Source organism: Callithrix jacchus, chromosome 7 (genome assembly GCF_049354715.1).
Source record: "Callithrix jacchus isolate 240 chromosome 7, calJac240_pri, whole genome shotgun sequence".
In the NCBI taxonomy this organism is placed as follows: Eukaryota; Metazoa; Chordata; class Mammalia; order Primates; family Cebidae; genus Callithrix; species Callithrix jacchus.
The window spans coordinates 47,387,735-47,402,035 of record NC_133508.1 but is presented as its reverse complement, the minus strand read 5'-3'; the positions used below and the strand labels follow the sequence as shown (position 1 = coordinate 47,402,035).

General features: G+C 47.2%; 1 protein-coding gene and 1 non-coding gene across 6 annotated transcripts in view; both read right to left on the bottom strand.

Annotated features, from left to right (window-relative positions):
• Nucleotides 1-8,156, bottom strand: part of SLC25A33 (solute carrier family 25 member 33) — a 39,616-nt gene extending 31,460 nt beyond the window's left edge. For 2 of the 5 annotated variants that reach the window (XM_035307633.3, XM_017974310.4), the window contains exon 1: nucleotides 7,896-8,156. In XM_035307633.3, the coding sequence (XP_035163524.1) occupies nucleotides 7,896-7,951 (56 nt within the window). In that variant the 5' untranslated portion in view covers nucleotides 7,952-8,156. Of the gene's footprint in view, nucleotides 1-7,070; nucleotides 7,730-7,895 lie in introns of those variants that run through there. The other 3 variants (XM_054258742.2, XM_035307634.2, XM_078330314.1) reach the window with 3 other exon arrangements.
• A 5,443-nt stretch (nucleotides 8,157-13,599) lies between these two features.
• LOC118143329 (U6 spliceosomal RNA) lies at nucleotides 13,600-13,706 on the bottom strand. The gene has a single exon (XR_004727556.1). It is a non-coding gene; the product is annotated as a U6 spliceosomal RNA (small nuclear RNA).
• Nucleotides 13,707-14,301: the final 595 nt, after the last annotated feature.

The following is a 14,301-nucleotide window of genomic DNA, read 5'->3' as shown; positions in this document are numbered from 1 at the left end:
GATCCCTAATTATTTTTTTCTTTTCCTTTCTTTCTTTTTAAGATAGAATCTCGCTCTGTCGCCAGGCTGGAGTGCAGTGGCACTATCTGGGCTCACTGCAACCTCCACCTCTCAGGTTCTAGTGATTCTCCTGCCTCAGCATCCTGAGTAGCTGGAACTACAGGCATGCATCACCACACCCAGCTAATTTTTTTTTTTTTGTAGAGACAGGGTTTCATTACGTTGACCAGGATAATCTCAATCTCTTGACCTCGTGATCCGCCCACCTCAGATCAGCATCCCAAAGTGCTGGGATTACAGGTGTGAGCCACCATGCCCGGCCAAGATCCCTAATTTCTTAAATCACACAGTGGGGACAGGATTGAACTCATGTCTAGTTTTGGCCCTAACTCAGGGAAGCCTGTCCACAGCGTAACATCCACTTTGCCTCGTTATCTGTTTAGGAAGGGTACATGATTTTAGTCCAAGTATTCAGCATAGTTTCCCTGGGAGCAATGACTGGTTTAGTTAGAGCAAGGTACCTGTCCCAGTGGGTCGAGAGTTACACTGAAGACTTGCTCAATAGTGGGAGAAATATAAGGAGCTGCTGCTGGAAGCCATCCTGTGGCTATGCAGGACCAGTCTTGGAATAAAGCAGGTTACCAGAGGCCAAGCAGACATGGCTGGGCCGCTCCCCGTGACACTGAGCACTGTTCAGCTAAACTCTCACTTGAAGCCTATGCTCCCTCTAGAGTTCAGGTTTTTGCACCCATAATCAAGCCAGTTTGAAGTTGAATTTTCTATTATTTACAATTGAATGCTTCTAAATGAACCTAGTCAAACAAAATGTACACTTAAACTTTTCAAGAAAGCAGTTGAAGAGTTTTACTAACATAAATAATCTTCCAAAGACCAATTGGGACTCATGCTTGTCTTAACAGTTCTGAGGAAACACCCTGAACTTTAATTTAATTTTGCTTCTAAGGTAACAGTGTTCTAGTCAGTCACTGATGCCAAAGTGGGAAGAAAGTTCTCTGCGGGATATTCCATTCACAGCAAACATCTGAAGGATCTGAATTCAGTGGCAGGCAAGGCTGGGAACAGTGGTTAACTACATGTCTAAAAGGAGTCACAAGAGATACTCTTTGAAGTCTATCTGCCTATTTCTAAAAAGAAACTACTAATTAAACTTTTTCTGCACCTTTTCCCTTTTTTTCCTTTTTTTGAGACAGAGTTTCCCTCTATCGCCCAGGCTGGAGGGCAGTGGCGCAATCTCGGCTCACTGCAACCTCCGCCTCCTGGGTTCAAGTGATTTTCCTGACTCAGCCTCCCGAGTAGCTGAGATTACAGGCACGCACCACCATGCCTGGCTAATTTTTAACTATGTATTCCTTTTCTTTTCTTTTTAGATGGAGTCTCTCTCTGCCACCCAGGCTGGAGTGCAATGGTGTGAACTCAGGTCACTAAAACCTCTGCCTCCCGGGTTCAAGTGATTCTCCTACCTCAGTCTCCCAAGTAGCTGAGATTACAGGCCTGCGCCACCACACCCAGCTAATTTTTTTTTTTTTTTAAGACGAAGTTTCGCTCTTGTTACCCAGGCTGGAGTGCAATGGCGCAATCTTGGGTCACTGCTATCTCTGCCTCCTGGGTTCAGGCAATTCTCCTGCCTCAGCCTCCTGAGTAGCTGGGATTACAGGCACGCGCCACCATGCCCAGCTAATTTTTTTTGTATTTTTAGTAGACATAAGATTTTACCAGGTTGCCAGGCTGGCCTTGAACTCCTGACCTCGAGTGATCTACCTGCCTTGGCCTCCTCTTAAAGTGCTGGGATCACAGGTATGGGCCATTACGCCCAGGCTATGTATTCCTTTTCTTAAAAGATAAAAATATGCTCCCCTCCCCATTCCTCTACCTTCTCTCATTTTTCCTTTCCAAAATTGAAGTCTTGTGTTTATTACATGAAGATATAGTTAACCTTCTAATCCTCTTACACCCACGCTGCCCTGGTTTAATTTTCCCCTCATGGATTAGGCACCTAGCCTCCAGTTGACAGCAGAGTAAAACTACAACATCACTACTATAATATATATACCGGGATTTTTAAAAAAGTGTCTTTATGTGATCAGAAAGTCATATAAAATTTTAAATTATGCACACAGATTTGTGCTTTTAACTCTGAGTTTCAACTACCAAGAAAAAATTGTAAAAAACAACTCCTCTTCAACAAGAGCTTCTGTTCCCTAGGCATACATGCATATCGGGCACTAAGACCAAGGCCTATGTGCTCTTTCTGATAATAATCACCACCCCAATGATGATCAGCCAGTTTCCAGGCTCACAGCTTATCCATATTCTGCTAACAAATGATACTGCCAGACACCCTGCAATCCTAGTAATCTTTGGAACTTTGATAACCGCCATTTTACCTGCTACCTCTATTGTGCTATTTGAAAAACATTAGATGCTTTTCTGTATACACTGTACATTTTTGGAATGTTTTACTTAAAACCTGGCATTGGCTGGGCGCAGTGGCTCAAGCCTCTAGTTTTGGCCCTGACTCACTGAAGCCTGCCCACAGTGCAACATCAACTTTGCCTCGTTATCTGTTTAGGAAGGGTACATGATTTGGGAGGATGAGGTGGGCAGATCACCTGAGGTCAGGAGTTTGAGACCAGCCTGGACAACATGGTGAAACCCAGTCTCTACTAAAAACACAAAAAATAGCTGGGCATGGTGCCATGTGCCTGTAATTCCAGCTACTCAGGAGGCTGAGACATGAGAATTGCTTTAACCCGTGAGGTGGAGGTTGCAGTAAGCTGAGACAGCACCACTGCACTCCAGCCTGGGTGACAGAGAGAGATGCTGCTTCAAAAAAGAAAAAAAAAAAGTAACCATTAGCTAACAAAGATTTAATTTATGGAGACAAGTACCTCAGTATGCCTGGCAACAGCCACCCATAATAGGTGGGAAAATACTGAATTTTGAAAATATCTGCGGCTTATTATTAAGATCTTTTTTAAAAATTTCTTTTGAAATGGAGTCTTGCTCTGTCTCCCAGGCTGAAGTCCAGTGGTGTAATCTAGCCTCACTTCAACCTCTGCCTCCCGAATTCAAGCGATTCTCCTACCTTGGCCTCCCAAGTAGCTGAGATTACAGGCATGTGCCACTGCACCTGGCCTAGTTTAAGATCTTAAGAGATATCAAATTCCCATTAAAATACATTTTAAAGGTTATGATGACAAAACAAAAGAGCATGCCATAAAAATAAAACCCAAAGTATCTAATCTAGGATCAACCTCTAAATCTAAGGACAGCTTAGCCCAGCTATTTCAGGGACTGGGTAGATCTAAATGGGCACTGTGCTGTGTTAACCGCCTGCCCAGAAGATGAAGGACATATTGACACTAACGGGCAACCAGAACCCCCAGGCCATTTGATGGGAAAAATTTATAGGATTTTCCTCTGGCAAATCAAGCCCTCACACAGAAGGGCCACCTCAGAGCACTTCTGTGTTTTTCTTGATGAGATGGTTTAAACAATAGAAAAGGAATGACAGGGCTGGGCACGGTGGCTCATGCCTGTAATTCTAGCACTTTGGGAGGCTAAGGCAGGTGAATCACCAGAGACCAGGAGTTCAAGACCAGCCTGACCAACATGGTGAAGCCCCATCCCTACTAAGAGTACAAAAATTAGCCAGGCAAGGCGGCACATGCCTCTAATTCTAGCTATTCAGAGGCTGAGGCAGGAGAATTGCTTCGACCTGGGGGGTGAAGGCTGCAGTGGGCCGAGATCCCACCTCTGCACTCCAGCCTGGGTGACAGAGGGAGACTCCCTCTCAAAAAAATAAATGAATAAAGTAATGACAGGTTTTGTTATGTAGTAACAATAAAATGTGCTTGAGTACTTTTTTTTAAAAAATAATATCACCCAGATTTGGGGGTAAGAGGGAAGAAAGCTGCAAACAGCAGAAACACTAAAGGTACTAAACATCAAATGAATACGGTTCATGCAGAAGTAACTCACCCTCAGACAGTTTATGAAGGTGTTGTGTAGGTACCAAAAACCTTAAAAACCTCTGACTCGGCCAGGCGTGGGTGGTAGTTCACATCTATAATCCCAGCATTTTGGGAGGCTGAGGCAGGCAGATCACCAGAGGCCAGGAGATTGAGACCATCCTGGCTAACAGGATGATTATTGGAGATTAAGTAGAGGTGGGGTTTCATATTGGCCAGTTTTACCATATTGGCCAGGCTGGTCTCAAACACCTGACCTCAGGTGATCCGCCCACCTTGGCTTCCCAAAGTGCTGGGATTACAGGCGTGAGCCACCACGCCCAGCCTGTAACCCCCATCTCTACTAAAAAATACAAAAATTAGCTAGGCGTGATGGCAAACCTGTAATCTCAGCTACTCAGGAGGCCAAGGCAGGAGAATTGCTTGAACCCGGGAGGTGGAGGTTGCAGTGAGCCAAGAGATTGCACCACTCCAGCCTGGGACAGAGCAAGACCCCATCTCGAAAACAACAAAAAAGAATAAGTTAGGTAGCCTGTGACTAACCATGTCAGTGAATACCAGTCACTGCACTTAGAAATCAGGTCTGCCTTCCTTCTTCATTGCCATCTCCCCCAAACCTAGGCATTGCATGGTAGGTCAACATGATCAACTAATGGTATACACTGCCATTAACACTCAATATATTACTAAGAAGAAAGCAATTTAAAGAACATGAGCCTATTTTTAAAATGGATATAAAATTATACATCTGGTCCACATCTGCAGGCATGGAGCCTCTCCTAAACTGCTTTTTTTTAGGTGTGGGTTGGTGGGAGGTTCCTCTTCCCATTCTTATCTTAAAGGGAAACACACTATTAATGTAACTAATTACAATAACAATATAGGAGTACTGTCCCTTTGTAAAGAATCCAAAAAATTTAGGCAGGAATGGTGGTTCCACCTGGAATCCCAGCATTTTGGAATTTTTGGTGTAGTTTTTATTTTCCAGGATCTAAAATTAATTTTCAACTCTCTATAAGTCTGTTATACTCGATTAAAATATTTGTTTAGAGGTGGGGCGCAGTGGATCATGCCAGTAATCCCAGCACTTGGGGAGGCTGAGGTGGGCGGATCATCTGAGATCAGGAGTTTGAGACCAGCCTGGCTAACACGGTGAAACCCCGTCTCTACTAAAAAAAAAAAAAAGCAAAAATGAGCTGGGCGTGGTGGCACACACCTGTAATACCAGCTACTCAGGAGGCTGAGGCAGCAGGATGGCTTGAACCCAGGAGGCGGAGGTTGCAGTAAGCCGAGATCGTGCTACTGCATTCCAGCCTGGGCATCAGAGTGAGGGTTTGCCTCAAAAAAAAAAAAAAAAAGAAAAAAAAAAAATACGTGTTCAATATCATTTATTAGTGACAGCATTAAACTTGGTTGATATTACAGTTTCCTTTATCAGCAGCATGAAAAAAAAAAAGAAAATAAAGATATTACAGTTTCCAAAGGCTATTTGATGAACAAGAGAAATGTGACAGAGTTTTAAAGTGGAGGCTCTGACTTCTTTTCAAAGGAAGTGCACTTCATTTTTGGAAAGACGCCAGCTTAACAACACTGGCAACTAGTTACTTGGAGCAAAGCAGCACATATTCCACCGGACTAGGTGGGACCTCTGGGTGGACTCATTTTAACCATATAATTCAGCCATTTCATGTTCTTCTCTAACAAAAAGTGAAGTATTTTAGGTTAGTGAGAGTGGATCAAAATCTAAATAGTTACTCTGAAAACATCCTTTTGGAAGCTGTCTTTTCTTTCTGGAATCTCAAACTGCTGCTATAGAGGAACCGAAACTTGTTAAATCCAATGGCTTCAGGCGCCACTCTAATAAACTACCTACATCTTAATCAAGCAGGAGAGCTCTGCTGGCCACTGCAGATTTCCTCCATCACAAGGTAAAAGGCTGGTGCCCTAGCAGGAGAATCTGGCAGCCAGAGGGCACAGTGAAGGGTACAGAGGGAGATTCAACAAGACAGAGCCATCTATTTCACAGTCAGCTTCCACAGAGGCTGCTCCAGCATGCAACTCACCCGGTTCCGAATAGAAAGAGAAATTTTCAAAGACCATCTCACTAAAAACAGTAAGTAAAAGTCACTGAGCATAAATTCATGTTTTAAAAAATTATCCTTCTTGGCTTAAAAAACGTGTGAGACAAAAAAAAAAAAAATGGCCAGCTTGTTTAAAATTTCCGAGAAAGACAAATTTATATGAAGAGTGGCTTAATTTAAGAATGCTTCCCCCTTGTGTTACTCTCAAAGGAAGTCTCTGCCGGGTGTGGTGGCTCACGCCTGTAATTCCAACACTTTGGGAAGCCAAGGAGGGTGTATCACTTGAAGTCAGGATACCAGCCTGGCAAACATGGCAAAACCCCGTCTCTAGATAACAGCCCAGCCAAAATGGTGAAACCTCCTTTCTACTAAAAACACAAAAAAATTAGCCAGGTGTGGTGGCAGGCGCCTGTCATCCCAGTTACTCAGGAGGCTGAGACAGGAGAATCACTTGAACCTAGGAGGCAGAGGTTGCAGTGAGCCTAGAGATCACACCACTACACTCCAGCCTGGGTGACAGAGACTCTCTCTCTCTCAAAAAACAAAAAACGAAACAAAAAAAGAGAAGTCCCAATGGAGACATGAAAAGAACGGTTGCAAAGGAATGATCTGAAAGGAATGAATGAGAAACTCTTCCTATCTATGAAGACCCACCAAAGGTTTTGGTTAGAGAAAGTAACCTGGTGACTGCCCACAATACAAGTACAAAAAAGCTCAGGGACGCTTTCATCAGTCATCATCTGTTTCTCAACCACTGTTGTAAGGAACATATCCAGGTAGGAATCCAAGCTGCAACTAACACTACTCAAGTTAAGATGATCATCCAGGATAAACGATTTGATTTTATGCAAAATATACTACACTCAAAAATTGCTGTGCCAGGCCCATGAGGTCCTCAAATTACGACTCCAAACATCTGGAAGACTCCAACAGAACCCCAAGCCACCGGCTGTGATAAAGGAAAAAAGAAAATTACTAATACTCAGAAATAGTTTACCTTCTATTCACGGTGGGTGCTGGCGGGGAGGTGGCGAGGGCCACCGAGGTGAAAATCATCTCCCTTTCTAGCCTCAGAACTCAACCTCCTAAAAACGCATTGTCTCCACTGGAAAAAAATTAAGGTGCCTGACGATCGACCTAAGGCAGCTTTCAAAACAAGGAACACCTAACAATTCTGCGGTCTCCGGCGTTGGAAGCATCCACCAGCCGGCGAGAAGTCTATTAACACACCTTCCAGACCTCATATTCGTGCGGGTCCCTGGCTTGGCCACCGCACGTGTGGCCGCCAGCATCACCGTCCCCAACACCCTCCAGGCCTTGCTGGCGTCCAACGCCCGCAGCCCTTTTTGTCCGTCCGGATGACCTCCCGCGCTGCCCTGAGGAACCCCGGGCACACGCGAGCATCAGGGATCCTGCCCTGGGCTCTGAGGCGCTGCGCTTCGGGAAAGGCCCCGGGAGAAGGTTGGGGGGTCGCGCCACCGCGTCCAGGCAGGACCGCAGCGGAGCCACACTCACCAGCCACTGATTGTTCAGAATGGGAAAAGGCTGGGGACGCTGTGGGGAGGAGGATGGGCGGCGGGGGTGGCGCGACCGCACGGGGCGCAGCCGCCCTCGGGGCTGCGGTCAGGATGGGGGTAAGGAAGGCCCGACAGCCCCCCCGGCCCTGCCCACCGGTCCCCGACGCCGGGACTTCCTCCTCCCGGGCGCCGGCGCCGCAGCCCGGGTAGGGCCGGTAACAGCGGCGGGAGGCCGGGGCCGAGCCCGGCGCTGAGGCCGAAGGGACTGCCGGCGGCGGGGCACGAGGCTGGGCCCGGCGACTCACCCGCCGGCGAAGAGGTGAAGCAGCGTGTTCTCCTTCTGCCGGCCGTCGGTCGCCATGGCCGCGCCAGCTCCGCGGCCCGCCGCCACCCGGTGCTCACAGCGCGTGGCGGCTCGAGGGATGCGCTAGGTCGCCGGGTCCGGTCTCCTAGCTGCCCTCAGGGGGCCGCCAGCGCCGCCTCCATGCGCGCGCCGGCCCCAACGCCCGGCTCCGCTCGGCCAGCTACCTCCGCGGCGTGGCCGCCGGCGCCTCACCGGCCTCTACGGCGCGAGCCCGGCGGGGAGCAAGAGCACGGCGCGCGGCCGTCACGTGGCGGGGGCCGTGCCGTGACGTCACGGGGCGCGCGAGTCGGGGGCGGGGCGTGACGGAGGTGTGGGCCCAAATCCCAAGCGCCCATTGGCTATGGGGCGGATGTGGGCGGGAAGATCGCACGGTTCTGGGGCGGAGCCAGCCCTTAGCGGATGGCTGGGGAGAGGGGTGGCTTAGGCCGGAGCGTGGAGGCAGTGGAAACTGGCTGTGACTGCATGGTCCTCGCTCCTCAGAGAAGCCTCGCAAGGCCTTAGGCGTTGCCTTATTTTAAAAGTTTACTTTGTGATATTTACGTGTGCAAAAAGGTGTTCAGATTACGTGTTACATCTCACATCTCTGAACTTACCACCCAGTTTAGGGGACCCCCCCCCCGCCCCAGCCACAATCTAAACAGTCTCAAATAATCAGTGAGGCCCTGCACGGTGGCTCACGACTGCTATCCCAACGCTTTGGGAGGCCGAGGCGGGCGGCAGGGCGGGTGGATCGCCTGAGGCCAGGAATTAGAGACCAGCCTGGGGCCAAGATAGAGAAACCGTGTCTCTACTAAAAACACAAAAGTTACATGGCCACAGCGGCCCAGCCCTGTAATCCCAGCTACTTGGGTGGCTGAGGCTGGGGAATGGCTTGAGCTCGGAAGGCAGAAGCTGTAGTGAGCCAAGATCGTGTCACTGCACTCCAGCCTGGGCCACAGAGCAAGACTCTGTCTCAAATAATTAATAATCATTATCATTATGTGCATTTTTGATCTCCCTTGAAGTAGTATTATATGCTGCGTATATTTCACAGCATGCTTTTTGCTTCCTTTCTGATCATCTCCAGCCCAGACCTAGACATCCAAATTGTTAGGTTTCTGGGTCATTGTCAAACTCAGCCTGACCTCTAATCTCCAGGTCTCCCCCAGATGGAGCCTTCCCTGGCCGCCTCTGCAGGGCAGTCTGTCACATGACTATTGAACCAGACTCCTGCGGTTCCTTTGTTGATTTCTGTAAGTTTTCCTTCCCACACAGCAAGGTAAGCTTGAGGAGAGCAGGGACCTTGTTTCTTTTGTTCATCGTTGTTCCCGACACGGTAGCTACCACCTAGTAATGGCCAAGGAACTAATGAATAAAGGTCCCAAATTGAACTTATCCTTTTTCCCCTCCCCCAAACCTGCTCTCCCTCTCCTGTTTCCTGTCCTGGCAGTGACATCACCGACTGCACAGGCGCCAGTGCCAGAAACTTTCCTGTTACCTTGGACTCTATCTCCCTGTCTCTCTCTCAGCAGCCCATCATTTACCCGTAGAACATACCAACCCTTTCTCTTCTCTCAGAGCTGCTGAAAGCTGTACCTTGACCAGAACAAGCAGTTAGATGTCCTGTGTGTAAACATACAGAGCTTAAGTAGGAGGGAATTGTGTGGAAACATAGGAGTTAGCAAGCCAATCTGTATTTGATTGCTGGGACTCTTTAAATAAAAACAGCTCTCAGGAGCAGTCCTCCAAAATGCAAATACAGTGATTACTTTATTAAAGCCATTGCTCCTAGGCCTAGGAGAAGGGGAAGCCATCCTAGGGAATGAGATATCTGATATCTGACAAAAAGAAGTAAAGAGACCTGGCCTAGCGGCTCTCGCCTGTCACCCCAGCATTTTGGGAGGCTGAGAAGAGCGGATTGCTTGAGTCCAGGAGCTCAAGACCAGCCTGGACAACGTGGCAAAACCCCATCTCTACAAAAGAAAAAAAAAAAGTAACTGGACACAGTGGCTTATGCCTGTAATCCCACCACTTTGGGAGGCTGAGGCCAGCAAAACCAGCCTGGCCAACATGGTGAAACCCTGTCTCTACTACAGATAGAAAAATTAGCTGGGCATCTTGTTGTGCACCTGTAGTCCCAAATACTTGGGAGGCTGAGGCAGGAGAATCACTTGAATTCAGAAGGCAGAGGTTGCAGTGAGCCAAGATTGTGCCACTGCTCTCCAGCCTGGGTGGCAGAGTGAGACCCTGTCTCAAAAAAAAAAAAAAAAAAAAGTAAAAATAAATAATTTTTTTATTTTTTATATATTTTTTAGTATGGAGTCTTGCTTTATCCCCTAGGCTGGAATGCAGCGATGTGATCTCGGCTCACTGCAACCTCCACCTCCTGGGCTCAAGCAATTCTGTTTCAGCCTCCCAGGTAGCTGGGATTACAGGTGCCCACCCCCGCACCTAGCTAATCTTTTTTGAGTAGAGAAGGGGGTTGGGGGGGGTTTCACCATGTTGGCTGGGCTGGTCTCGAACTGCTGACTTCAAGTGATATCCCTGCCTAGGCTTCCTAAAGTGCTAGGATTACAGGCTTGGGCCACCACGCTGGATCTCTGGGCAGGATTTGAAGCCCTAGGAGGTGCCATTCTTGGAGCATAGCCCTTCGTCTTGGCTCCTTGCTCACAGAGGTGTTTGAGGCTGGGACCCAAGCTCTTAACTCCAAGGTAGCAGCTGGCCTCCTGCCTTCTTTTCCCAAGTGTTGTCTGTCCAGTGCTGTGTGCCCACAACGATAGATCTCCCCACCTCCTTGTCAGAGTTGTCTTCCTATTAGAATGTTCCTGGCCGGGCACGGTGGCTCACGCCTGTAATCCTAGCACTTTGGGAGGCCGAGGTGGGTGGATCACCTGAGGTCAGGAATTCAAGACCAGCCTGGCCATGATGGTGAAACCCCATCTTAAAAAAAAACAAAGAAAGAAAGAAAATTAAAAAAAAAAAAATGTTCCTAAGGCGTTTCATGTTTTGTTGCTTTTAAGACCTTCCCAAGGTCCCATTGGATACTCACAATGTTTGGTAGCCCAGTTGCTTTCCTTGCCTTTTTATTGATAAGCAGGATAGATTTGCCCAAGGTCACCCAGCTACATAGCGGCTGATGCAATGATCTGTCATGCCCTGAGCTTTTGAACCTGCTGGGTTTTGCAGTTGTTCTTTTAAGAGGAGACCTCACTCTGTCACCTATGGTGGAGTGCAGAGGCGTGATCTCGGCTCACTGCAACCTCTGCCTCCCTCGTTCAATTGATTCTCCTGCCTCAGCCTCCCAAATAGCTGGGATTACAGATGTGTGCCACCATGTTTGGCTCATTTTTGTTTGTTTGTTTGTTTGTTTTGAGATGAGGTCTCACTCGGTCACCCAGGCTGGAGTACAGTGGCACGATCTCGGCTCACTATAATCTCTGCCTCCTGAGTTCAAGTGATTCTCCTGCCTCAGCCTCCCCAGTAGCTGGGACTACAGGCATGTGCCACAACGCCCAGTTAATTTTTGTATTTTTAATTGAGACAGTGTTTTGCCATGTTGTCCAGGCTTGGACTCCTGACCTCAGGTAATTTGCCCACCTCCACCTCCCAAAGTGCTGGGATTACAGGCATGAGCCACCATGCCCGGCCTGAACCTGCTCTTTTCCCTGCCTAGGATGACCCCCTTCCTCTGCCGGCCAGACTTTAGAGCTTCTCTGACACCAGCTCAGGCAGTGGCCATGGCTGTGTGCTGGGTATATAACAGAGATTCCATGAAATATTGGCAATCAAATCCAGCAATACAGAAAAAGGATAATACAGCTGGGTGCAGTGGCTCACGCCTATAATCCCAGCACTTTGGGAGGCTGAGGCAGGTGGATCATGAGGTCAAGAGATTGAGACCATCTTGGTCAACAAGATGAAACCCCGTCTCTACCAAAAATACAAAAATTAGCTGGGCATGGTGGTGCGTGCCTGTAGTCCCAGCTACTTGGGAGGCTGAGGCAGGAGAATTGCCTGAACCCAGGAGGCGGAGGTTGCGGTGAGCCGAGGTCGCGCCATTGCACTCCAGGCTGGGTAACAACAGTGAAACTCCGTCTCAAAAAAAAAAAAAAAAAAAAGAAAAGAAAAAGGATAAAACATCAGGACGAAATGAGAGATACCCAGGAATTAGAGGTTGGTTTAACATTCGAAATTCAATCCATATAATTCAGCATATTAAGAGAATAACGGGGACGTATGTTCTCAGGACCTCCTGGGGCTATGTCAATGGCAAAAGGAAAAGAAAAATAAAGAAAAATAAAACAGCGAAAGAGAAAGAGAGAGAGAATAGTGGAGAAAAATCAGATGACCATGTCAATTGACGCAGAAAAGCATTTGACAAAACTGAACACTTATTCATGAAAAAAGCTCTCAGCAAACGAGGAACAGGAGGGAATTCCTCTATCTGATATAAAGCATCTATGCCAAACCTACAGGTAGCATCACACACAACATTAAATAACTGACCATCTGCCCCCTCAGATTGGCAAGAAGCAGAGACATTTGCTCTTACCACTTACTCAGTGTTGTACTAGAGGCCCTAGTCCGTGCAGTAAGGCAAGAAAAAGAAAAAAATATGAAAAGATCACAAAGAAGTGAAACTGTCTAGAGTCACAGGTGATGTAACTATTTACTAGAAAATTCTAAGGAATCTGTATAACAACTACTAGAACTAATTAGTGAATTTAGCAAGATCACAATAAATAAGGTCAATATACAAAAAAAAGGTTTTGGCTAGCTGCAAACAACTTTAATATAATTTTTTTTGTCACTCCGTCACCCAGTCTGGAGTGCAGTGGCGCGATCTTGGCTCACTGCAACCTCTGCCTCCTGGGTTCAAGTGATTCTCCTGCCTCAGCCTCCCGAGTAGCTAAGACTACAGGCTCCCACCACCATGCCTGGCTAATTTTTGTACTTTTAGTACAGACAGGGTTTCACCATACGAGCCAGGCTGGTCTTGAATTCCTGACCTCAAGTGATCTCCTTGCCTTGGCCTCCCAAAGTGTTGAGATTACAGACATGAGGTACTGTACCTGGCCCCCATCTCTATTTTAATATTTAAAACTTTTTTAAAAATTATTTTTTGGGGCCGGGCGTGGTGGCTCATGCCCGTAATCCCAGCACTTTGGGAGGCTGAGGCAGGCCGATCACCTGAGGTCAGGAGTTCAAGACCAGCCTGACCAACGTGGAGAAATCTTTTCTCTACTAAAAATACAAAATTAGCCAGGCATGGTGACACATGCCTGTGATCCCATCTACTCTGGAGGCTGAGGCAGGAGAATCACTTGAACCCGGGAGGCAGAGGTTGCAAAGAGCCGAAATCGCACTCCAGACTGGGCAAGAAGAGGGAAACTCTGTCTTAAAAAATATATATATTTTTACATTCCTTCTTGGCCTTTGGCTAAGATCAAATGTAAAATTATTTTTATTTGTTTATTTTTATATATTAGACATTTTAAAACTTTTATTTACTTTAAAATTTTTTAGTGGCCGGGTGTGATGGCTCATGCCTGTAATCCAAGCACTATGGAGGCCAAGGCAGGTGGATCACCTGAGGTCAGGAGTTCAAGACCAGCCTGACCAACATGGTGAAACCCTGTCTTTAAAAAAAAATTTTTTTTTTAAATGAAAATATGGAACACTTCATGAATTTGCGTGTCATCCTTGCTCAGGGGCCATGCTAATCTTCTCTGTATCGTTCCAATTTTAGTATATGTGCTGCTGAAGCGAGCACATGTAAAGTTATTTTTACAGCCAGGTGTGATGGCCCAAACCTGTGGTCATGGTTATGTAGGAGGCTGAGATGGGAGGATGGCTTAAGCCGTGAGGCCGAGCATGGTGGCTCAGGCCTGTAATTCTAACACTTTGGGAGGCTAAGGATTGCTTGAGCCCAGGATTCTGAGGCCAGCCTGGCAACATAGACGGATCCTCACTCTACATAAAATTTAAAAAATAAGCCGGGTGTGGTAGTGTGCGCTTGTAATCCCAGCTACTCTGGAGGCTGAGGTGGGAGAATCTCTTGAGCCTGGGAGGTCGAGGCTATTGTAAACCATGATTGCACCACTGCACTCCAGCCTGGGTGACAGAAGCAGACCCTGTCTCAAAAAATAAATAAATAAATAAAAACAAAGAAAAAAAACCAGACATAAAAAGTATATGATTTCATTTATATGAATTTTTTTTTTTTTTTTAGAAATGGTTGCCTAGGCTGGAGTGCAGTGGCTATTCACAAGAGCAATCCTACTACTGATCAGTACGGGAGTTTTGACCCGCTCCGTTTTTGACCTGGGCTGGTTCACCCCTCCTTCGGCAACCTGGTGGTCCTCCAC